Source organism: Calypte anna, chromosome Z, assembly GCF_003957555.1.
Source record: "Calypte anna isolate BGI_N300 chromosome Z, bCalAnn1_v1.p, whole genome shotgun sequence".
Taxonomy (NCBI): Eukaryota; Metazoa; Chordata; class Aves; order Apodiformes; family Trochilidae; genus Calypte; species Calypte anna.
In genome coordinates, this window is record NC_044274.1 from 23,879,908 (window position 1) to 23,906,030 (window position 26,123).

Below are 26,123 nucleotides of genomic sequence, written 5' to 3' on the forward strand. Positions count from 1 at the left end.
CTGAATAAGACAGCTTATAGGGCCTGTCAAGAACTAAATAAGCTCTAATATTTTTGATTATTATCAACATCTATCAAAGCGCAAAAAACAGAATATAGTGTGCAGAATCTTGGTCGGTGGTCATACTGTGGCCATGTTTAGTGTATAAATTTAATGTTGAGTGCCTATCCTTTTTATTGTGCATATTGATAAGCAAAGGTTATTCAACAGAGAATGGAATTCAGGTTGCTCATTGAGGTTGATACTCTAACCACATAATTAAAAGGCTTATAGCATCCTGCAGTGTATTAAAAATTATAATGGAAGAAGCTGGAAGGTTCATGTGTAAGTTATGCTAGTAGGATGCTATGAAAACCGATGTTTCATGGAAAGAAGTCTACTGGTTTCAAATTTAAATTGAAGACAAACCCAGTTTTCTGAAATGTGGTGTTGTGATTTTATTAATACGCCTCTTAACTTTTTTATACCTTGTTTTTTTTTACTTTATGGGGAGATACAGATTTTCTTTTTCAGCCCTTTTATGGTTATGACCCAACAATACTTCTGCCCCAATACTTGCTTTTCCCCTCCCTTTGAGTTTATTCCCCATTTTATTTAGTAGTCTGGGAAGGTTGGATTCTGTGGCATAAGAAGAGGGAAGGATGACAAAGAGTTACTCAGGCAGCACATGGTCCTCAAATAGCTGGCTTCTGTCCCTGCACAGGGTCACAGCTGCTACTTTCTGGGTGTCCCTCAGCAGCCTACTTCTCTACTGGTACCTTCCTGGTTTCTGTCTTCAGCAGTCCTAACTTCCATCCTACTGCAGTTAAGCTGAGTGTTCAGTTTTATGTGTGAAAACATCTGAGTTCCAAGATACTGCTTCTGCAAGTGCCCTTTGAAAATAACTGACCTCTTCCTAGGCATCATAGTGAATTTTTTTTTTTTCCTAGAGTTCATATCTTGCTGTCTTGAATGTTTCAACTCTGTTTTTGGCATGCTTTTAAAATTGCCTGTATTGCTACCATATAGAACTATATTACTGTTTGAAATCTTTGTAAACCTGTGAACAACATTCTGGGATAAAGTGAATATTTTTTATGTAAGTATATATGTAAGTGTTATGTCTAAAAGCATTTGTGTTACTGTGTACAGAATAAGTCTAATTTATTATTCCGTCTCTTTTGAAGGTGGAAAACTTGCTTATTAGTAACCAAGGGACAGTTAAGCTTTGTGACTTTGGTAGTGCTACAACTATAGCTTACTATCCTGACTACAACTGGTCTGCACAGAAAAGAGCACTGGTTGAAGAAGAGGTGAGACTATTTTAATATAATTAATATCAGCAGTGGCTTAATTTAACTATTAGTTTGATACTAATTCATGGGACTTCTAAGACAAATGAACATTACTTCAGTTGTAGTATTGTTTGTAAAACTTTGGGTTTGTATTTGTGTTGCCAGAGTTGAAACACTGACTGCAATTACAAACATAGTTTGTATTCTATAGCTGCAGACACAAACCCTGCTTCATCTTGGGCAGCATGCATTCTTCAATCCAGTGTGAAAGTAGAAGTGATCACTGGAGTGTCTTCTGATTGCAGTCTTGACAAAAAGTCAAAAGTTTAAGGCTAAATTATTCCCACCTTCTCATCTGTTTGTCTCAGTGGGATGATAGATACCTGAAGTGGCAAGCCTGCTGAGCAGAATTGGAGTAGGCAGTATTGTAGTGCCTGTAGGGCAGTGACTGCTAAGGCCACAGCATGTTTTTGCAAAGTGCATTTCTTAGTATAGAATATAGAGCAATGCTGATGAATCCGAGGCAGCGCATCAGCTGGACTCAGACTTAAGTATGACGAAATGCAGTGACACTTCAAGTTGATGAATTCAGCTTCTGATACTGTGAATCTCTGCTGGTTTCCAAGATGGTGGGAGTATGTTCTTGGAGTGCAATCCCTTGGTTTCTGGAGAAGAAAAGATGATGGTATTCCACTGTTTTGTGCAGTCTAGAGAAAAAGATGATAGAAATAGTCTTTTCAGGGATCCCTGTGAACATAGCATAACTCATGGGTTGTGTCTGCCCTGTCACGGTAATGAAAACGTGGTAAATACTAACTGGAACATGAATTTTATTTCTTGCTTGGTTGTTGATTTTTCTGCGTTTTTGTCTTGATCTCTTTGTGTCATATGGAACCATGCTTTGCTGTTTGGAAGGGCTTGTGAGTGTCACAGAGTTATTTATCTGAGTCCTACCACATTTCTCTGGCTGAAGATCTAAGCTTTGTGACTGCTGCAGAATTCAGTTGATGGCCTTTGCCTTGGGAAGTATTTGCCAAATTAGTTTTCAAATTGAGAGTGCTATCCGTAGTACACAGAGAGCCGTTTCCGTTGTTGAATCCTTCTAGAACTTACTATTCAAGTTTGTTTCATGAAATCCTGTCTTCTGCAGATCACAAGGAATACAACGCCAATGTATAGGACACCAGAAATGATAGACTTGTATTCAAATTTTCCAATTGCTGAAAAACAAGATATTTGGGTAAGAAATTTTTCTCTTTCATTATGGCATAAGCACCTATGAGGCAGAAGCTGATTTTTCAGTCTTTATGTCAGTTTGTTGATTAAATAGACAAAAGAGCTAAAATAAACAGACTGCTTTAGGTATAAAAATTTAAAGTGTTAACTGTGTATATAAATGTTAAGAATGAGATGTGGTATTCAAGATTTTCTACCAAATATAACTTGACATCCAGTGTGAGAGGCAGTGCTGAACTTCTTTGAGACTAAGTAGCTGTAGAGACTAAGTAGAAATGTTGCCCACTTGGAGCTTGCCACCATAGAACCAGAATACTTGTAGTCCTTAGAGACAAATTGTTGTCTCATCTTCTGACATGCATAGAATCCTGGTAGCTCCTGTTTCTGAATTTGAAATGTTTTTGTCTAGGAATGGCATGTAAATAAAATACTGAAATAGCAGTGATAAGAGTCATGCAGAGATCATTCATGCTTTGTATAGAAAGAATGATAAGCTGTTAACAGGCATTAAAAAAATCTGTAGCTGGAATTAAAGGTAAATACTGGATTGTACAACTTGGTTGTACATTTTCCAGCTGTATAATACCGTAATAATAGTAAGGTACTGCCCTGTGACTTTGTGTTTAGGGATTTAGTTTATTAAATGCTGTCTATAGAGGCATGTGTCAAGCTGTTCATCTATTATTTGTACTGACAGTGCATCGAAAGACAAATTGGTAGTATGAAATACTGGTGCTTTAGAAGTTTTTATTTGGAATTTCACCTTCATTCAGTTTCTTAAATTAGTTACAAGATATTGTGGAAACTTGTTCAACTCCTGCAGCTGTTGGTGGTTTTCTTTTGGCATGTGAAGAAATACTAAAAAATACATTTTTCTGACTGTTTAGTCAATTCACATGTTAAATACTGACAGTCTGAGCCAATACGACAGCCAATTAAACAGAAAGCTAGAAGTGCATTTAGTTAAAGCTTCCCTTAAAAGGACAGCTGCAGTTACTAACTCTTTATCAGTTAGTATTGACATGATTGTCTCCTCTTCAGTCTTTGGAAGATCTGTTCCTTTTGCCATGATCTCATTGGAACTTGTTTTTCTGTGTGGTTTTTTTTTTCCTTTACACTGTGGGTTCAATTAAAACAAGCAAGTTCTCTAGCAATAGAATATGGCATTGCCTCAGGAAGCATAACTGATCTTGTAGTTTGCAGTTAGGATAAACAAAACCATTTTCTCCAGAAGGCAGGTAGAATGGGTAACCTGGTTGCAGTCATAACTGTGCAAACTTAGAAATATAAAGAAGATAGAAGTGTAGTGCTTGAAAGAGCAGCATAAATCAAATAAGTTATCCACTTTATAAGCTCCACAGTGGGAATGTGATTATAAATATCAATTGTAAGATCAGAGGCTCTTGGGCTTGACCAGCAGCTTTCTGAGCATTCCCTACATAAGTCTGCGTCTCCAGAAAAAAAGCCCTAAATCTCAAATACTTCCATTTTTTTCCAAATTATTTTGATTTCCCAAACTGAAGTTACCTGAATTTCACTATATAATTTTTTTTCTGCATTAAAGTAATCTTTTGACTCAGGATGCCCTTCATATAATCTCATTCTTTTTCTAAAAAATTTCTGAGGAGATGAGTGGGTTTTGGAATGAAGTTGATTACAGAGTAAAATTTCAAAGTTATGCTTTCATTACCAATATCTGGTAAAAAATTTCTTTGTCAGAGCAAGGCATCTAGGAGATTCTAATTCTTTGTGGGATAAAAAATTTCTCATATGTAGAAAGAGAGATCCTGTAGTTCAATTCTGTTCAGAATTTACTTTGCTCTAATACCATTGTGCAGCTATATCACAAAGCTGTTCACCAACTGAAGTGCTCAACTTCTTGTATGAAGTTGTACAGTGGAAAAATAACAGTATTCTGTTTTGATTCAATACGTCCTCCCTGCCAAACACTACCATGACGTTCCAATAACCCCACTGTCCCTTTAAGGGATGGTTAAATTAGCTGCTGGTAGAGGCTCAGCAAGAAGTTAAAAGATTATTCATAGTTAGATTTGGTCACTTTGTCCTGCCTCTATTTTTTTACTTGCTGATATATGTGTGTGCTAAGACTGACCTAGGCTAAGACTGCCTGGTTTCTGTAGAGGGATTGTCTGTAGCTTTGGGGAAACTTATGGGGGAGATGAGCTCTTCTCTTAAGTGTATTCATGTTCAGTCAATGAGGAAGGTGTTGGCTTTGAGGAATTGTTGCCACTGGAATTCAGTTTGGCTAAAAGGTTATCACATTTGGTGTTTTAAATGTTCAAATTACATCACTATTACAATCCTAAGTTAAAGCAGAGGGAATGAAAACCGTTCTTTATCAATTAAAGCAAAAACCAGATCATAATGGTATGTACACTTCCTCTGTGTTCAGCTGATTATCTTGGTGCTTTTCTCCCCCACGTGGCTGTGGATGCTTTCTTCTCATGTGCCTGGTTCTTGAACTGAACAGGGAGTAATTTACTTAAGTAGTTTCATTCTTCCAGCTCAATTGTCTTCTTTGTAAACAGGTGTTTCCCTGACAGAGTAGGTGGTATTTCCTGTACTCCCTTGTTAAATTAATTAATGTGGACTATACGGTATTTCTATGTATATGTTATGGAGAACTTTTTACCAACAAACTCAGAAAAATATACTTTGTATACAATAATACAGAGTTAATATATACAGTTTCTTTCTGTCCCTGAACTTAGAGACTTTATCCACTGTTTTGGAGGAAATAAATATCAAACTTTTGATAGTCTTTAACATTTAGATCTATGAAACTGTTCTTGGGATAAAGTGACACCCAAGGACATCTGTTGGCAGTACACGCAGAGAATTGGAGGCAGCAGGCAGACCTCGTAGCCAGCATCTTCACTGGTGTTTTCATTTGTAGACACTGTAAAAGCTGATATGCTCATGGAATTAAGCTGGGATCAAAATAAAACTGAGGAATTTTCCAGTCTGTTGTGCAAACATTTCTTGAGTGCTTTGGAATTCTTTATTATCAGACTTTTATAGGCCAGGTGGAACATATGTAAACATTGAAAATATACATTAATTTACAGTTACATGAGTAACACATGGAATTATCCTAGCTAATCCATAAAACCTTGACTATTCAGAAACTATAATTTAAAATCTGATTTTTGGCTTCTGTGTTTGTTCCGTTGTTAGGTTTCAAAGGTATCAAATTTGGGCACACCTAGGAAACCTAGAATATGGTAGTCCTGATTTTGTGATTTTTGAGGTTTCAATGAAAACATCTGAAAATTAGCTTGAATTTTATTTGTTGTAATTGAATAACCTTCAGATTGCAGGAAATAGACAATCATTTCATGCGTACTTTGTTGCCCTCGTGTCCTTTAAACAAGTGGATCAACACTTAAATGCTTACCTAGTGGTGCATTGCATAGCAGAACGCATCTGATTCAGAAATACAGAAGACCAAATTCTGTCCCCACAAATAAAATGAGTCTCCCTGAAGCACAGCAAGAGGTGAAGTAAAACTTCTGAACCTTTTTGTAAAGGTTCTTGAATATTCTCGGTGTTGCAAGACTATTCGTTGTTTTTTTTATATGACCAGAGTCATGAAATGATTTTTTGTAAACTGATATTTTTAAAAGACAGGAACAGGAGAATCCCTTAGCCTGAATACTTCCATGAAAGGAACACTTTCCCTCCTCTGCCCCAGCCAATTTAGTAACAGTATTGATGCTTGAAGCTGTCTAATTGACGTGCCAAGCAAATGAATGTTTCACTAAGTGTTTTGACTTCAGAGAAATATCAGGACTAATTATCTCCAAAGCAATGTGAAGCTGAACACTAAAGCACAGGGAATATATACAGAGTTGCATGAGTCAGCAGTTGGTGATTGGAAACCTGCCATTTGCAAGCAGCATTAGGAAGCTTAATCAATTTCATATTCTAAAACTCTTCTTTCAGTATCATTTCCTGAATTAAAACCAGCTCAAATAGGGAGAATTACTCAATGAATCAGAAAGTTTGTATTTTTAAACTTTATTCATCCTGTGATAAATTTCACACAAAGGTGGGTGCTGCAAGGCTCCTCCCATTGTCAATGGCTGTGGGAACCTTCTGGCTTTCTGTAGACCACAATGGTAGAATAAGGTGTTTCTTTATTCTTGGATCAATGTTCTGGTGTAAAGTTGCAACCCTCCTTTGCTGGGTGGCAGAGGAAGAAGAGAAGTGTGCCGTGATCAGCTCATGTTCCTCTCCTGGGCTGCACCTGCCAAGGATAGGAGAAACTTCCAACTGAAGCTGTTGTTACCCTGAGCACCTCCTGCCTCCTTGTTGAGGCTCTGCCATTGTAACACCAAGGTTGTCTGTTCCATGCCTCCCTGTTAGCCAGGAGTCACCTATCCTGGCCCAAAAACGCTAGCCACCACCAGCGTTCTGCCCACTGATACAGGCACTACATCACTAGAGCTAGTGCCAGGAACATAGTCCCAGGGTACTTGATGAAAAAGGCCACAGAGGTCTCCTTGTCCATGGATCTGAGGACCTTCCAGCTGCTTCTAATACCACCAAAGGTATTCTAATATCACCAAAGGGTTGTTACCTTATCCTGTAGATTATTGTCAATTCTCCAGCTCAGTGGTAGATGAGGGAGAGGATAAGAATGTGCTGTAGTCAGGTTGTTTACCTCTCCAGGTGTCTGACTTTAGTATGAAGCAGCCACATCCCATCACCATGGGCACTTGCTGCCTCCACAGCCTCCTCTCACTGCCCTTGCTCACCTGGTTACTGATCTGTCACTCTGAGCTCTCAGTGTCACCAGCTGCCACTGCCAGTGTTCTAGCTATTGTGATGCCACCATGATATCTGTGTACTGTTTTCTGGGTAAAAACATGGGGACTTGGGAAGTGATCATCCCCCTGAACTTGGCACTAGTAAGGCAGCACCTCAAGTAATGTCTTTGGTTTTGAGCCCTACAAGAAGAACTTCGAGGTGCTGAAGAATGTCCTAAGGAAGGCAACAAAGCTTCATGAAGGGACTAGGGCACAACTGTTATACAAAGCAGCCAAGGGAACAGAGGCTGTTTAGTTTGGAGAAAAAGAGGCTGAGAGCAGACCTTATTGCTAAAAGCTACCTGTACCTGGAGGAGACTGCAGCAAGGTAGAGGTTGATCTGAGCACAAACAGGGATATAAGTTGAGTGACCATCCCTGGAAGTATTTTAAAACTGTATAGATGTGGTTCTTAGGGGCATAGTGAAGTGGAGGACTTGGTAGTGTTAAGTTAAGGACTGGACTCAGTCATCTTAAGGGTCTTTTCCAGCCTAGGTGATTCAATGAAATATTTCTGCCTTTATCTCTGTTGTAGGCTCTGGGCTGTATCCTGTACTTGCTGTGCTTTAGGCAGCATCCATTTGAAGATGGAGCTAAACTTCGCATAGTCAATGGGAAATACGCCATTCCACAGAATGACACTCGCTATTCTGTGTTCCATGATCTCATTCGTAAGTTTACAAATTTGTCTTTATGGATGCATCTTATTATTGACTGTCATGTATTACTGATGATTAAATGTTATTGATGTGAAGTTGAAAAATGGTAACTGTAAAAACTTCTCGTTACATTAAAAAGTTTAATGTATTGTCAAAGAACTTGGAAACATTAAATGAAGCTTCTGGGGTTTGGTGCTCTTGCCTGTGTTGCTTAATGTTGCTTGTGTTGATCTAAATTATTCCATAGGAACAAGTAGTGTTTTGATTTTATTTTTTTTTAATTTGCCATAGAAAATACATTTCCTTTAAATTTCAAATAGATAATTGGAAACTGTAATTACAGTGCCAGAAACATGCCTCAAACTCCACGAATATTAGATATGAAGTTACTTCTGAGGTTATTCATTAACTGATCCTCAAATAATATTCTTTGAAATATTCTTAACCTTAAATTGTGGGGGGTTTTGTGATATTTGTTATGAAAATTGTATTTCGGAATGGATTTAGCAGTTACTCCACTCTGTTCATGTATTTGATTGTTTGTTGTAGTGGAGTGCACTGAAGAAATCAATTTTTGCTCTGATAATCTCTGAAGTGTTTCTGTTGTATTGTCTGTATCTCCTTCTTTAGGCTCTACTTTGAAGGTGAATCCAGAGGAGAGATTGTCAACCACTGAACTTGTGAATCAGCTACAGGAGATAGCAGCAGCTAGGAATGTGAATCCTAAATCCCCCATCACAGAGGTAAAGGTGTCTCATAAAAAGTCGTATTTTCCTCCCTTCTCTCCTTTTTTGACCAGTGAGTGAAAGTTTAGTAGCAGATGTCAGAGTAGGTCTTCTGTTCCTTAGTCTTGAAAATTGCACTCCAACTTGTTTCAAAATTCAACTCAATTGGTCTTTATCACCTGTAGGTTCTTTGAAAATATGCATTTTAAAGCAAAAGTTTGCATGATATTAAAGAAAACTTGTAGTTTGTAGTGCTTATTCTCATGATCATGGGTCATTCTGTAGTACTTAAGGCCTCTGCTTGTTGTGCTGCACTTAATCATAATTAAATTGCCCAGAAAAACCTAATATAGAAGTCTTTTCCTTCATTAACTTGAAACTCACTTAGATCTTGCTTCTGCCCAGTGCTCAGCTTGCACAGAACTGCAAGTGAATCAATTAGTGATTCCTAACTTTTTCTGCCTTTCTCCTAAGGCTCAGTGACTGATAGCTTGCTTGTTCTCACCTGGTAAAGGTAATTTACAAAGCATAACAAGTTGTCTAAATTGGCAAGAAATTTCTTATCATGAGTATTAATCTCCTCAGCTTCTGGAGCAAAATGGAGGCTATGGAAATAATGCTCAGCCTTGGACATCTGTTACTTCACTTTCTCAGAGCTCCAAGCCTGCAGGACAGCTCAACAACATGTACAATGCAGGTAAGCGCAGAAAGAGACAATCGTAGTGTGATACAAATTGCATATCTTCTATGAAAATAAAAATAATTTTGAGGGTTTTAGGCATTTTGCACATGTACTAGCTATTTTGCATTTATATCAGTGTTTCTAACCTTGCTTTATTTCTTGCAGGGTTTGTTTGTACATTGGTGCATGCAAATGTGAATTTCTCCAGTTCATTGTTGGGAAAGATGAAGTTCTTTTTCTTATGTAAAATAATAAAATCTAATAAAATGCCTAAAGGGCACTACTCACCTGTAGAGGCAGAAGATTTGAAATAAGTGAACTAAAACTTGATGGAAATGGTGGATGCAATCAGCAGTAATGTTTCTAAGAACAAGAGTGGTAGCCAAAGTGGTCTTCACCTTACAACAAACAAATAAAAATGGCTTACTTTAAATCCAAAAGCTTTCTCATTCATTGAGACAGTAGTAGTTAAAAGTGTCTTGTGAAAAAAGGAAAATTTAAGAGGAGTTTAAATCTAATCTTTAAAAAGTCTTCTGAGAAGTGCTGTGTTTTAACTGAAGCCTTGTTACTGAGTATCAGAAGTTACTGAATCTGCTCATGTCTTTTGTCTGCCTACAGTATTGGGTCTTTGATGTGGGAAAGTTACAGTGCTTTTGTTCGCCAAGAAGAACTATTTAACATCAGATTTGTTACAACTTAAAGGCAGCAGTCATTCTGTGCCTTTGGTATAACTGTGTTAAATAGGTGTCTAACCATTGATGGAGTCCAATAAAGAGAAGCAGAAGCAATTTCTGGGGGTTTGATTATGGGCCACAGTAGTTTATTAATGCTAAGGAGACACTTAACCCAACATATTTATTTTAGCCTGTGAAAATCTTGTATGAGGAAGAAATACTTCTGAAAGCATCTGAGGTCCATCTTTCCCTCCCCCTTTTGGCCCCCTAAAAGGCTTTTGACCCTGTCTGATAATTTGAAATGCATCTTACTAAATGATCGTAGTCTAAACCTGTTCAGCTTTGTTGCTTCCAAAAGACCGGTGCCTGATAGCCTCAAAGGGAGTAAGCAGCAGCCTCAACTCTGTTTATTGGCTGTCCAGTCAGCACTTTGGGGAACGGCCATAGCTGGTGTAGTCTTGGGCCCAGCTGTTTATGGGAGGATAGTTCAGAGAGGACTTCTCCAGATTGTTGCACCGTAGGACATCATTGGTGAGGAGAAGGACTCTGAGGGGAAAAAAGTAGTGGGGCTAGAAGTACTAAAATGAATCAAACAAAATACGTCTCTAGAATGAGACAGTTAAAACCTGGTGTACCTATTCTGTAAGAAATAACCAGAAGAAATAACCCAGAGTTCACTCAGTTGAAAATACCTGCACTTTTTATAGTGAAGAAGACAAGAAGCTTGATAAGCTTATTTGCATTGAATTTCTTATTAAAAAACAAAAGTTTGCACACATCTTATAATGTCATATGTGAATATGGAACATTTTCATTTATGTAGAAGAGGTTAGCAAGGTAATATTTCACATTGTAGTCAATTTTCCATCCACATGTTATTTCTTGCTTGATATTACTTATGGTGACTTGCCACTGAGACAAATGGTAGTAATGTGTTACTACAGTAATGCTCTATGTATATCAATACCTGTGGAAGAATCCACCTTCCTTGTAGGATTATAATGAAAAGGCTGTCTGGCCCTCTATTTTGTGCAAGAAAGAGTACCATTTGTTTTATACAATCATATTAACGGGGGTGTTGTGTTCAAAAGAACTAGCATAATTTAGTTACTTTTTAAAGCCTCATATTAAAATATCTACTGGAGATGCTTAAATAGATTTGCTGATGATAACATGCACTTCGATCATTGCTGCACTGGCAATATGAAATACATGCTTTATTTAGAGAATTTTTTTTAGCTTATTCTTTCTTAAGTGCTAGCATTCAAACAAACAATGTCGTTCCCTAGTACCTCCTGACTTCAGGAAGTGTTATTTTTTTGCATAGGTCATAGTTAAGGAGGACTTTGGAACTATGAGCCTTACAGCAAGAGGTAGCCTGTATGTGCCTTCACTTCCAGCTTTGCTGGCAGCTTGCTTTATTAGGGAACGTATTACAGGATATGACCTAAAGTACAATTATTTTTATTCAACTACTCTAGGCCTGACCGTTGCGGAATGTGACCAGACTTATGGAGGGTTCTTTGATATTCTGAGGGGTGGAACAGAGCGATTTTTCACTAATATTAAGGATACATCTTCTAAAGTTATCCAGTCTGTGGCCAAGTGAGTAAAAAAACCAAAACCAAAACAAAACAACAGAACAAAAACCAAACGAACAAATAATAAAAAAAAAATGTACTGGTAAGAGTTCTAAATGAAGGGTTAGGAGTTTACTCCAGAAATTATAAAATTCAGCATACTTTTCCAAGTATGAGTTCTAATAGCTGGTAGCTAGGACTGAGATTTTAATGACTGATGTTGATAAAAAAGTTATTTTAGCAATCATATGCTAGAACTGAGAATTTTGGGGTCAAATCCTGTCCATAAGTATTATTTTCCCTGCTGTATCTTAGATACTGAAATCTTGGGAGAGATGAGGACTAGAGGGCTGGATGTAGAGCAGAGAGGTGTTGCATTGAACAGTCATTCAGAATGAATCAGTTAAATTTAATAGGTAGGGTCTGCGTGAACGTGAGGAAGTAAAGTTGGAGAGGTGAAAGGTTCAAATAAATAAAACAGAAATGAGAAGATAAAAATGCAGAGAAATAGTGTATGAGCTTTTCTCTCCAGTTCAGTTTTTTTCAGTCCAGTCTACCTGGATTCCTACACTCTCAAGGCAAAGTGAGAAGATCTGCACTGCTTGTCTCCTTTGCCCTTCATTATATGGAAGAACACTCCTGTTTTGCTGTACATGCTCTCAGATATCTGGTGTTATGATATTTTTTTCTAACCAGATTATCAGTCCCATTTCGTTTGTTTCTGGTACTTTTATATGATCAATATTAATCTGTGATTTATGCATTTTAATGCATAATAAAATTCTGTGCTGTGTAAAAATTTTGGCTTTCTTTGTAGTTGTAGGAAGAGCAGATAGTTTGCCATAAATAACATGACTGAACCAGACTGAACCTCATTCCTCATGTTTTTCTGTCAAAGTGTAATTTGTGCATAGCACTGTTCTATATTTGTGATGATCAAATAAGTTACCTGCTTATCTCGCACATCTGTAGACACTTCAAGTGCAGCTGTTTGCTCTCACACTTGGCCTGTTTAAATTTCCTGTCCGTGGCTTTATCTTGTTGTACCTGATACCTTATGTGGAACTGATCCTCATCTCCCCTTCTCATCAGTTCTACTTCTGTTCTTTTTGTGGTATCTTATTGAACAATTGTCTGTGTGGTAAAGCACGGAAATATTTTGCAGATTACTTGACTTTCATAGCTCTATTACTTACAAACTGGAAGATTCTTAATTCCTTGTCTTAGATTTAAGCAGAACTTCCATAATTTAAGTTTTGCAGCAGAGAAATTTTTCTTCCTTTGTGACAGATAACACTTAAATTATTTTCCACATCTCACAGATTTATAAGCCCTACTTTCCCATGCCTGTGTTACTGTACTAGATCTTATGCTGATACTGTATTTTGATTGCACTACATACTTCAGAAGTACTGCATTTCAGTTTCTTTTGCTCTTGTCTCGTCATGGTTTTCTGGGGGTTTTTTTGCCCCTATCAGTTAGTTCTATTTGAAGAATTTTCCTCTTCCTGCTCTTGCAAGCATTTCTTCAGTAAAGGCCACTGGAAGTTTACTTATATTTTTGAACTTCATCTCATGTAATTTTTCCCTTTTCTAGTGGTGGATTAGGACTGTCTAAAATTGACTTTTTAATATGGAATGGCTTACGGTGTTCCTGCACCATACTTTATTTTTCTTGCCTAACAGGTGTGTTTGGCTTTTTTGGTGTGATTTCCTTTGGTTCAGTAATAAGTATAGTGTGCAAGGAGTAAAATAGGAACTGAACATCCAGCTGCTGTCTTATTCTTAGAGTTATGATACTTCTAAAGTGCTAGTTAGTGTTCTGTGGGGGAACTACAAACTTGGCACTTAAGGTAGAATCCCTTCTTTGGCCAAAATGGAAAAGTGTGAATGAGATGGAACTTGAGGCTCTCTAGTACTGCACAGAGCCCCAAAGCAGGATTATTTGTGCCTTAAATTTGAGTGGGACTTAAGAAACTGAATCCTTTGCACCGTTTCAAACCTTATCTGGCACTACTATTTACTTTGTGGTGTTGGAGTCTCTCAGAAATCTTCAGTGCTGTTTGAGACAGATCAGTGCATGTCTTGTGCAATTTTCTAAATATTAGTCACAGAAAAGATCTTTACTTATACATCTTGTATTAGTTACACAAAGCTGTGTATGGGTATTTACTAGAATTAAGTAGCTTGTGAATGTAATTGTATAACCTAGTTTTGGTTTGTTGCTTTTAGTGGATGGGAGTATTGTAGAATCTCAGTTGGACTGACAAGCCATGGGCCTTCTTCAGCTTCATTAGAAGGAGACTAATCCCTCACAGTTGTTGTTATTATTATATGGAGTGATTAATAAAGGTTAATATTTAGGTGACTTCTGTGCATCATCTCTGCTGACAGAGCATGTGAGGCTCTCATTTTTGTTAATCTCTGTACTCAAACAGATCTTGGAGGACCCTTTGTCTTAATACTACTGCCTTTTTTGTTTTCTCTGTTACCGATGTTAATTTGGTCATTGGGTTGGGGGGTAAACGAAGATGAGAGAATGCACTAAGTACGTAATTATGCTAGTGAGAACCAGTTACTTCAGCACTTATTTTCCTGATACTATTTAATCAAAGTTGAAAGAGAAACTTTCCACTTGCAATTTGCCAATATTTTTTAGTGACCTTTCGTGCTGTCATTTTCTTTCTTGGATAAGTCTCCCGTGTATTTTGATTCTTAACTGTTTTACAGTTCACTGAAGTGGCAAAACATAATGTGAAAAATACCTTGTTATGCAGCACCTAAGGTAGTCTCATGTTCTTTAGCATTTAAAGATTGACTGATACTGAGAGTCCTACTGGGCTTGTACATTCTTAAACTATTTATGATTTAACTAAGCTGAAGTGTTTTTCTTTGTTTGCATCTGCTATAAGACATACTTGTGTCTGTCATGGTCATTCTCTGCCTTTACAAACTTGTGTTGTGGCTACAGCAGATACCGTCAGGGATTTGAGAATTCCTCTTCTACTGTTGCATCCTTGACTACCTTTCCAAATCTCTTCAACCAACATGAGAAGCAGACATTCTGGACAATCTAAAATGTCTCTTCCTTGTCGTGCATTTTCCTCACCACACCTAAACACTCCTTGTGTTGGAGTCTGTCATCTCATTAGGTAGGCTCTCTCCTTCCTTATTAATTGCCTTTCTGAATTGTGGCATTATTTCCTTTACCTGCAGACAGTCTGTTCTTTCTCATTGAATCCTACCTGTGGTGGAAGAGGTAATGTTCTCTAGTTAGTACAAAAAAAGCTAGTTTTTCATCTCTCCCATAGCTGCCTTTATCTTACCTCAAATTTTGGTCTGTTTTTTATGCAGACAAGTGACACAGGATCAAAACACAGGTAGGCTGCTAGGCCCATGAAAGTGAATGAGGGCTATCTCAAGTGTCCCCCAGGCCACATCACGTGCAGGTGCAATCTGCATTGCAGGTTCAGGTCAAGCAGAAGGAGTTTATAGCTACTTGAGACAGAACGTAGAGCAACAGAGGTTCAGCTCTCTGATACCACCTGATCTAGGAGAAATTACCAGGATGTGTATGCAGTTAAAGCAGAGAATCACTGCTCTGGGAAGGGGCCTGATACAGCAGAGCAGCATCTGCATAGAAGGGAACTTAGTTCCAGTACCTGTATGCATCTGTGACTGGTAATATACATCTGTTCAGCTAGTCTTACCTCTCATTTGTGATGCTGCCTTGCCCTTGACCAGCTTTTGTGGTTGAGTTCAGGTTACAGGTGCCCTATCAAATACCATATATATATATATATATATATATGTTTCAAGTATCCAATCTTCATTAATACTGAGAGCAGCCTGTGAGGCTTACGATTGGTCTTGGTTTTGCTTTGTTAAAATACTCTCTTTCACTGAAGAGATTGTTATAATAATGTAGGGAAAAATTAACTGTCTTTTATTGATAGTTTTAGTTGTGTGTTAAGTTAATGCTGTTTCTGGTTTGGTGCTTTATTAATGTTTTATTTCATGGATCTTTGTGCTGTACTAGGTAGCTGAATAATTAATTCAGTTTTATGAAGCAAAACCAAGCGGGAACAGATTGTGAATTTCAGTGCTGCATTTATTCTTGGCTTTAAAAAAAGAAAATTATAAGCTGCAGAAATGGTTGTGCTTAGCTATGAATGTGTGATTCATTTTTTTTTCTTACTGTTTGAGTGTAGAGATGTCTGGTGGAAGACTGATTACTGTTAGAGCATTATTTAACAGAGGGTGGTGGTTTACATGCTCACACTGTAGCTGTGCTGGGTGGTGTGTCATTTTATTTCTTTGTCATTCTCAGCTGTTAGTAACACAAGGTAACTGCACTGTTGTGGAAGTCTGGGCTGTATGTTAATGGGTTTATTTTGGGAATTTTTGATTTTAATATCACTAAATTATTTTGAACTAATCTCTTTTCAGTATTAGTCATGCTCTTTAAGTACAGCTGTTTTCTGTAAAGAGTGTTAATGCAAATCATCTACACAGTGAAAAGTTTTTTAATGTCTGATTAAAATTCTGATTTTGCTTAGGCATTCTGCAAAACGAAAATTTATGTATTATTTGCAGCATTTTCCACTAGAGCTCTCAGTAGCTGAAGTAACCTGGTATCATTAGAAAAGTTACTAAATGCTGATGTCATAATATATTTTCCTGCTTAGCTTATCAATTAGAGCCTTAAAAAGTACAGAGATTTCAGTATGGATTGAAAGCCAGAAACGCTCTATGCAGTCTCTGTTTGCGTGTTCTGCTTTTAATCACTTGCCAGCAATCACTTGCCAGCAATATTGCAATGTAAATGAAATTTTAACAAAATGAAAGCAAGGAACGTATTTCTAATGTTTAGTTACAGAGTTGTATCTAGAAATGTGTAAGTGCTTGCCAGTGTGAAGAATAGGCTTTTTTTTTTTTTTTTTTTCCTCTCTGGCATTTACAGAATCTCAGTTACCAGTCTGGTATCAAACACTCTATTAGAAACAGAGTACCTTGTGTTCAAGTCTTCATTCTGAAGGTTTCAGAGATATTTCAGTTGTAACTTCAAGTTACAGTAATTCAAGGATAACATCACATGTTTTAGGAGGCTTCCGTTGAGTTTTGCATTTTTACAGCTACATTTTAATAACAACAGCACATTCTGAAGCTTTCATGTAACAGGCATACAATTTTATTTTCATGCATAACATCAAGCTTGCATTGCCTGTGTACTGTTGTTGACATCCCGAGCCGCACTTTTTCAGCAATGTATGTATGGTCCATGCTTCTAATGCTGCACTTCATTTTTACAAGACTGACTTTTTTCTCCTACTGAGATTGTCAAACTTCCTTGTGTTAATTTCATTTTCTCTTGAGACCCTGGGTTGTTTTTGTTAGAATGCTAATTATGCCAGTCTGCAAAATACTGTTTCATGTTCTTGCTTCCAGAGCTGTTTTCTTGCCTTATCTAAAATTCTCTTCCCAGTCCTTGTAAATTCAATAATCTTATTATCAATTCTTCCGGACTCCTTCATGTCCTAGCAAATAGTAAGAAATCACAGCATAATGTTCTCTTGATGTTTCAGAATTTAAATGCAGTGTCTTAGGTCTGCTCTTTCAAGCAGTCTTTAAATCTTGTAGAAGTATAAAAACATTACTTTATTACTTCCTTTGCATTCCTTAAACATGCACCAGAGTGTTTTCATGATATTTTGGTATTCTGGAGATATGCTACTGACTTAGTTTCGTTAAGGGTATCTAAACCAAATTCTGTAGGTGAGGTGTGTTCGTATTTTGCCTTTCAGTAGTGTAGTCCTATGTGATTATACTAAAGGATGTTGGCTGCACTGGGCCTCTTAGGTGGTTTTTTTTTAAGCTTTTGTATCTTTTTTTTTTTTTAAATTGTACTACACAGCAAATACCCTGTAAAAAAGAAATAATTGACTGAGAATAGTAAATCAATGACATAATGAGGTGATGAAATTAAGGTAATGAACCTTTATGAAAAAAAGAAATTGAAACTTACCAAAAAAAAAAAGGCTGCTCTTTAATACTCAGCACAACTGTATGGGAACCTGAGTAATGATTTAATGCTCTGCTCATTGGGGGAGTTTTGGAAGTTAATTTTTGGGTGAATTATTTAAATGAGAGATTCAGGTACACTCCATTCATATGGAATCTAGAAATTGGGCATTTGGGCCATCAGGGCCAGATAGTAGCATGCTAGAGTTGCATCATTTGATACGTGATGTTCCAACAGTCTTTTTGTTCCTTTTGTTCCAACAGTCTTATTGTGTCCTCCATTAACAGTGTTAATGCATCCACATTAGGCTTTCAAACTGGTATCTATAATGAATGTTCAGTAAGAACAGGGGTTAGAGAAATGAGTTAAACATTGAAAGCATCTGTTTAAACTCCCTAGAGATGGTTTTGTGGTAACTGATGTAAATAAGTAACTCTTCAAATACAACTTCTGTTCTGAATACTCTATTTTAAAAGCTTTGAAGTATGAGGTAACAAATGTCAGGTGGAAGAAATAAAACATTATTCATGGTGGTGAGTGTAGCCTGAGAGACCTGGGTTTTAAGACTTAGGATTGAATAGTTTTATTTCCCAGTATTAACTCCAATGTTTTCTGTTTCAGTTATGCAAAAGGAGACTTGGATATATCATACATCACTTCCAGAATCGCTGGTATGATAACTGTCTCTCTTAAGAATAATTTCTGGTTGTTATTCATGTATAAAGTTAATACTTCATCTGATGTTTGTTGTTCTGTCTTCAGTGATGTCCTTCCCAGCTGAAGGTGTAGAATCTGCCATCAAAAATAACATAGAAGATGTGCGGTTGTGTCTGGACTCTAAACATCCTGGACACTATGCTGTATACAATCTCTCTCAAAGAACATACAGGCCTTCAAGATTTCATAATAGAGTATGTATAGTTATTGCATATTTCTGTAAAGGGTCTTTCAGCACAATGTTTTGATTATGCCTTCAGTTTTCTATTGTGAAATATTTTCAAGTAGGTAGCGTAATTGAAATGATCACAAAAGAATAAGTCTAAATATGAGTTTGAGGAATAACATATATTCTTCTTGTCTTTGCTTTCAATCTGAACCTAAATGATAGAAGACTAATCTTTAATCTTACCCACTAAAATCTGTGTTTCCTAGGCTATTAACATATTTGAATTTTTGTATATATACCTTACATGTTTTAGCTTTAAATGAAGAATAATTTATGTGTTTAAAAGTCTTATCTTAAAAATTTCTCTGATACTGAAATGAAGACATTTGCCTCGTTCAGTAACAAGATAGTGAGGGCATCTTATCAGGTATTAAGATACTGGACTTCAGTGTTGGCTTCTACGTACACTCAGGCTGCCCTGTAAGAAGCTCAACAGTGGAAACTGTTACCATGTTGTGAGTTGCCTAGCTGGCCACAGTAGAGCTCACCTGAACTGTCTGTAGTGATCATGCCCCTTCCCCAGAATACTGAATGCCCAGAGGAGCATCTGGAAGGAAACCCCTTATGGGCCTTATGCTGTAGAGCCATCCTTAGCATTATTTCAGTATCTGAGTTCACATAAACTGTCATGCTGAGGTGTGTTTGTATTCTCTCTGGTACTTATCACTTACTTCCTTTTGTTTCTGGGTAAACTTGAGGAGTAGGCAAAGTCTTGTTTACACTTGCAAAACCCATTGTGGCCTCTTTGGGTGGAAAGATGCTTTATCTGCGTCTGGTTCAATATGAGGTTCAGGCAGAGTTGAGCATGGAAGACAAAGCTTAATCATGGAGTAGGTTTCCTGTGTGATTATTTGGAGCAGGTACCTCAGAGCAGACTCTTTCATGATGCTTTTTAGCACTAGATTGCTAAGAAATCTGCTGAGTCTGATACAGTTAACTGATTTATTAAAGCTATCAACGTCTGTTTATGGAATTATAAATTCTGAAACTAGAGAATTGTTTACAGTAGGCACATTTTTTTGGTTATGCAAGTCTGAGGTGCCTCTACACTGGTATTCTGGTTCTATTGATACTGTGAATACTAGCATGGATAAATCTACCAATGGTCCAGAACTCTACAATTATCTTTTTGGCATTCACTTTAACTTCCGGTCTTTGTTTTCTTGGAGAGTAATAGTAGATCATAACTAGTCAAAACATTGTGGATTCCTGCCCACTTTATTGTTTGGGACTATGTAAGAAGTTTCTACAAAGCATTGTCTTCTCTTTAAAAAAAAAAAACACAAGTTAGATAGTTTACTTGGAAAACAAACTCTTGAAATACAGTTTTGGGAAATATTCTCTGTCCATCTTTGAAAACCAGATGCACAGTGAGCAATACTGACTGAGTTAATTATTCAGTGATGAGTCAGAGGAGCCATGTGGGAAGCTAAAGCAGCTTACTTTTCCTTTACTGTCTGCAGATGATCTTGGCAAAGCTACACTTGATTAGAGAAGAAAAGCTTTATGAATTCTTGATTCTGACACTTTGCTTATCTTGTATTTATTAAATGATATATTCTTGCTGTATCGTCTGTATGAAACTTGTACAAATTTCTTTAACCTTGATTAAAGTTTATGGTAGCATTGAAGCCTACTAGTTTTGTTTTCTATTTGAAACAGATTGCTTAGAGAGGTTGTGTACTCTCTATTAAATATTCTGCTAATGATCAGAACATTTTGAGCTTAAAATGCAGTCAAAGAAGGTAAGGTCTGTATGGTATACATCTTTTTAAAAACTAGTGTTTGAGCAGAAAGTAAACAGTAAATGAGAAAAAAAGTAATTTATTTCTGCTTTTTTGCATACACCTGGTTTTCTAGACTGCTGCAATATGGCTTTTTTCACTGCTATTGTAATATTTAAGGTCTGCTGAAGCCTGCATTGAATCCTGTGGTGTATGGGAACATGTGGGACAGTGTTGTTTGCCTTAGTTTTTATTCACTCAGTGGTGACTTTGCATGAACATTCACTAACAAAAGAACATTCAATTTAAATCTTTTGCAAAGTGATTCTTTCTGAAACTGCTCTGTCCTTAAATTAAATTACTAGAATATAGAAAAGGTATAGGAGGTTTTCTATGTCAGACTGTTTCTTTAGGCCTTTTTTCCTGAGCTTGTCACAAAACTTTCATTGAGAGGTTTTTTTGGTTTGTGTTGTTTTTTGTGATACTCAGTTCAGGTAATGCAACTGAGTGTGACTGTAATCTTGTTTCTTACCTCTGCTCTCTGTCTTGCAGGTTTCTGAATGTGGCTGGCCAGCAAGACGAGCACCAAATCTTCAGAATCTTTATAGTATATGCAAGAACATGCACTTATGGCTGAAGCAGGACCAGAAGAACGTTTGCATTGTGCACTGCCTTGTAAGAAACTGGTCTAAATCTGAGGTGTTTTGCTTAATCCAGCTTTAAACTGTGAATTAAGGATGCTAGTATCCACTCAATTTGTGAATATTACTGGCTTTCTTTACTGCCTTGAGGCAACTCCATCCTGCTGTGTCTTTAGCAAAGTTATTTGTGAGTTTTCTCCTTAGTAGGAGAAAGTAGTAGGATAATTTAGCCCTTGCTTGCTGCATATAGCATGGAAGACAGTATATAGGAGGGATTAAGGCAAAATTGCCTTTGTAAGAAAATCTCTGCTATTTCAGTGTTTGCTCTAATTTTTGTTAGTGTGTGACAGCTAGGTGTACACTGCATTTATCCCAGCTGTCTGTTTAGAATGCAATATGTATCTGCAGAACTGCAGAAACTGACTACACGACTCTTGGTGGAATTTACCCAGCTATCTGCTGCACGCAGAAGCAACTTCCACTGTCTTCTAATGTATTGTAACCTTGATATAACTCCAAAACACAATAAAACTCTCATCAAGAGCTCCCTTGTGTCAAATATAGAGAGGGTATAACATGAATTAAAAGAAAAATTACCATGCTCCAGAATTGAAAACATGAGGTTACCATTACATTTGTGTAAGAAAATTGCATGCAAAAATATTTACATTCTTGTTTTCCCATGCAGTAAAGAGTGTTTAACATCATAACTGTTGTTACAGTGCTTATGATGCTGCTGAAAAGCATTCAAAACCAGCTCTTTGTTATGGTACAGAAGCCAATATGGAATACTCATATCAAAGTCAGAAAGAGGATTTGGTAATCTGTCAAACTGTACTTCCTTAGGAAGTATACTTCTGTGCAAACAAATCCCAGTGGGATTTTCAGTGCTGCCTTGAGTTTAGGAAACTAGTTCTGTTTTAAAGTTATACTTACAGTATCTCAGTATCGCATGATTGCTGATCAACTAGATAAGCAGATATGATGAATTAGCACCAGACTTTGTAACATCTTTCCTTTGAACTGCTTCAAGGTACCTGATGCCTTTAACTCAGGTGTGAAATAATCTGATATCTGTATGGCTTGATGACAGATGTGATGTGAAGAATGTGCACCAGAACTACTAAAAATTAATGGTATCTGCCATATGTCTTGGATTCACCTAGTTGGAAATTTTTGTGGATTTAAAAGCTAAGATATATAGGTTGAAAAGAATGCTTTGTCTGGTAGAGAGAATGGTTTAGTCTGATACACTTTCTTGGGTAACAAAATATGAGAGTTGCTTTTTGTAAAGGTGAGACTTCCTCTATGTGGCTAGGATTCAGAACCATGTAGGGCTTCCTTGTTTTTCTTGATCCATGGCAGTAGTGGATCAAGGGTTGGACTTGATGATCTGAGGTCCTTTCCAACCCGGATAATTCTGTGTGAATCTGACGTTTACTGTAGAGATTTGCAATAATGCAGCAGATTGTTAATTTTTTACATTTTAATCTGAGTGATGTGGTTGAGAACAAGCAGTGTAAAACAAGATTTAAGTGGCAGCTCTGTGCTTCAGCTACAGTTACATCTTTCTGGACTGACAATGACTTGGATCATTTTTTAACTGGCATCCCATTCTGTTGATACCACAAGGCTGAAGCACATGTGCCAGAGGCTGTAGTAACTCCTGGACATCTGGAGTAACATGTTGCTCTGTGGAGTTATTTGGGGCCATGCAGTGATGCTCATCCTTGAAAGGTTACACAGCTTTAAGAAGGTGTGAGTACAAAATCATCTTGGTGAAATTTACTGGCAGTGACTTGCTAAAGATTACACTGCAGTTCTTCGTGTGTGCTTAGGTTTGCCTTCTGATGGCTATATTTGACCTGTGTTTAAACAGATCAAGATAATTATACACACACTAGAAAAAGCTATATTTTATATTAATAGAGGTTATTCCTTTTGACAGTGGTTGAGAGGCAAAATTCCTATAGCTTTTTGAGGCTTTGGTACAAAACAAGCTTGAAATTTAGCTTTTTCCATTCACTGTTTTCTGTTGCTGTTTATTTTTGTAGCCAAGATCTACCATCCTTGTCAAAACATAAATAGAAAAATTAAAATTCTTACTGCCTTATCTCCACATGGGAGAGTTTCTTTTGCTCCCATTTTGCAACTGAACAAGCTTCTTTCTGAAGTGCAAGGTTCTCTCTTCAGTTGAGTTTACTACTGAGTAAGATATTCTTTATTTTGAATGATGTATTTCTGGTTGTAAAGTGATGTATTTAGTCTTGTAAAGTTGTCCTCTAACTTCATGCTGCAGTTGCAAAGAGTTTGGTGTAATTACTTGCAGATGTCTTTATACAATTATTTTTTTCTCCCTTCAGTGTGGCTTTTTAATGCAAGAAAAAGGTCACTGCTTGTCATGCTGGTCAGTGTTGTTTCTTTGTTGCCTTGCATTCATTAATGTTTTGTCCTAAATGTAGGTGACTCATGGTAGGGACCATGTTTGTGTTCCATTTGTGTGAAATTGAACTGAAAGATAGGGTTCAGCCCATAGAATTACAGACTAGTTTTAGTTCAAAAGTGACCTCTGGAAATAAGTGGTCAGACTAAAGCCCTGGATTTGAAGGAAAGGCCTGTTAAAGTTAGAGGTAAATTTCTTCCTTCCTCACTTCCACACTGACATACCAAATGATTACAAAAAAACCTCATCTGTGTCGCTAGCAAAAAAACCCAAAACAAAACAAAAAAACCCCCACCTCTCCCATTAGTGATAGTAAGGTAATAAACATTGAAAATCTCAGACAGTGTTAAGTGAAAGCAAGTATTCACATTTGAATAAGCAGGTAATAAGTAGTATCTTTGATATTTTGTGGAAATGAAATTAAAGCATTTCCCATTCAGGTAAGAACTTCAAATCTAATGATCACACTAAACTTTGGACATCATTACATTAAATGAGGAGATTGCATGCTAATCAGTATCTACTGTAATGTGTTTTCCAGTAGGTGTAATAACAAAGTTACAATTTTTCTTTGTAGGATGGAAGAGCAGCTTCTGCTGTTGTAGTTTGTTCTTTTCTGTGTTTCTGTCGTCTCTTCACTACTGCTGAAGCTGCAGTTTATATGTTCAGTATGAAACGCTGTCCTCCTGGCATTTGGCCTTCTCATAAAAGGTATGGTATCAGACTATTAGTTGGGTTCTGTTGAAGCAAGTAGTTATTACACTAGTTGTGACTATGCTACTACATGATCCTTCTTAGGAAGATAAATTATTTCAATAATATGTCTAAGTACAACAAAATGCTTTTTCTAGTGAATAGCAGATCTTTCATGAGTACAGACAGTACTGCATTTTGTGAGTTTTTAAGTTATTCATGGTCTTATCAAAAGTGAGTCAAATATGGTGTGTAGTAAAGATATATTGGGAATAAACCCAAGAGTATGGAGTGCTTTTGAATGTTCTCTGAAGTACAAAATAATCTGCCACATGTGTAAGACTTATTCCATGTTTACTAGTTTACTACAACAGGTTCTGCTGTGTCAGAACACTCCAAGTTTGTCAATCTTTTCTGTTTGTGAGAATGCCTTTTGCTTTTTAAAGGAGTGCATGCAAAGGTGACTTATGTATACTCTGAAAAATATTTTAAGCTGATTATTTTCTCTAATTTGGTATTGCTCTTAAAACAATAACGTCTCAGTAACAATTAACATTGATAGTAGGGGTGTTTCCTACAAAAAGGACTAGATTTCAAACACTGAGAAGAAAGGATTAGTTAAGTAAAAGTGGCGGATCTTGCGGTTGTGCAAACTTTGAGTATTTTTAATGAGTCCTCTACAAGATAACTTAAGTTTAAAACCTTCAAGGAAGCTTCGAGTTACTGGCTTCAGAACTGCTGTGTTCTCTTAGTCTGGTGTTTTAAGGCCTTGGGGAAGAATGGATAGTTTGGTTTACAAGTTAATTTTTGTAAGCTGCAAACCTAAGGCAATGCCTGGAGTTGTCTGGAAGATGGGACCAAGGTGCAGATGAGTTCATAAGCAGTATTATGTTCAGTTTTCTGGCCATTCAGTATTTCTGCTGTGGTGCAGCCGTAATGCTTTTGTACAGAAATGGTGCTGCTGTCCTTAAATTGTGAGGCTGGCTATGGATTATATACTCCATGCTTGTTTCATTTTCTCTTTGTGATTTTGTATCAAATTTGAAAATTCATTTGCTTGAAGTGCTGTTAAGTGTTGCCAGTGTTACATTGTTATCATTTATCACTGCTCAGTGGCTGAATATGAGTGGCATATGTGTTCACTCTTTTCTTAAAATTTGGTTCTCTGGCTAAATGAGTTCCTTTTGGTTTTGGCAGATACATTGAATACATGTGTGACATGATGGCTGAAGAACCCATTATTCCTCACAGCAAGCCTATCCTCATCAGATCAATCATCATGACTCCAGTTCCTCTTTTCAGTAAGCAGCGCAATGGCTGCAGGCCTTTTTGTGAAGTTTATGTGGGAGATGAGAGATTAGCCACTACTTCCCAGGAATATGACAAAATGAAGTAAGTACAGGTTATGTTTTGCTCTGGAACATCGCATTATGTGTTTTTCTAGACTAACTTAAATATTTAAGTCCACACTGTGAAAAGAAATAATGATTTTTTTATGTGCCAGTTAAGCAGAAAGCTGCTTCAGTGTATGGAAAAGATTCTCTGTCTTTTAGCTGATCATGGAAGGTAAATCATGGGGAAGAGACAATGTATTTATGATAGCACATTCAATCTGTTCCTGCAGACAGTAGGTATAATGATGTGGTGGCACAGTGGGCACTGTGAGGCAGAAGGTGAGTAAGGCCCTCTTCCCTCTCACCTTATGTGGTATGAACTAGGAAGACCAATCTGTGTTGTACATGTACTGAACAGAAAATCATGTCTTAGTCATGGAAACAGTAAGGGTCCCCCAGGCATGGTGGCTGTAAAAGCATTGCTTATTAGCCCCTGTACAGCTCTGATGCCTGCTGCTGTAATGTAACATGGGAGTCGCAAATGGTACTAGCTGTGTTAGGTATGGATACTGACAAACAAAGGCAAGATGAGAGAATACTAAAGTCCTTCTAGCTTCTCTGTAAATCCAAGCCCTGTAGAGAGTTTGATGCATTTGAAGA

General features: G+C 37.1%; 1 protein-coding gene across 2 annotated transcripts in view; it reads left to right on the top strand.

Moving 5' to 3' along the window:
- Positions 1-26,123, top strand: part of GAK (cyclin G associated kinase) — a 76,670-nt gene that overhangs the window by 19,848 nt on the left and 30,699 nt on the right. For both annotated transcript variants that reach the window (XM_030467346.1, XM_030467345.1), the window contains exons 6-16: positions 1,167-1,292; positions 2,425-2,514; positions 7,877-8,012; positions 8,631-8,743; positions 9,311-9,422; positions 11,563-11,686; positions 18,304-18,353; positions 18,445-18,593; positions 20,905-21,027; positions 24,014-24,147; positions 25,327-25,521. In XM_030467346.1, coding sequence (XP_030323206.1) covers positions 1,167-1,292; positions 2,425-2,514; positions 7,877-8,012; positions 8,631-8,743; positions 9,311-9,422; positions 11,563-11,686; positions 18,304-18,353; positions 18,445-18,593; positions 20,905-21,027; positions 24,014-24,147; positions 25,327-25,521 — 1,352 coding nt within the window. The remainder of the gene's footprint in view (positions 1-1,166; positions 1,293-2,424; positions 2,515-7,876; positions 8,013-8,630; positions 8,744-9,310; positions 9,423-11,562; positions 11,687-18,303; positions 18,354-18,444; positions 18,594-20,904; positions 21,028-24,013; positions 24,148-25,326; positions 25,522-26,123) is intronic.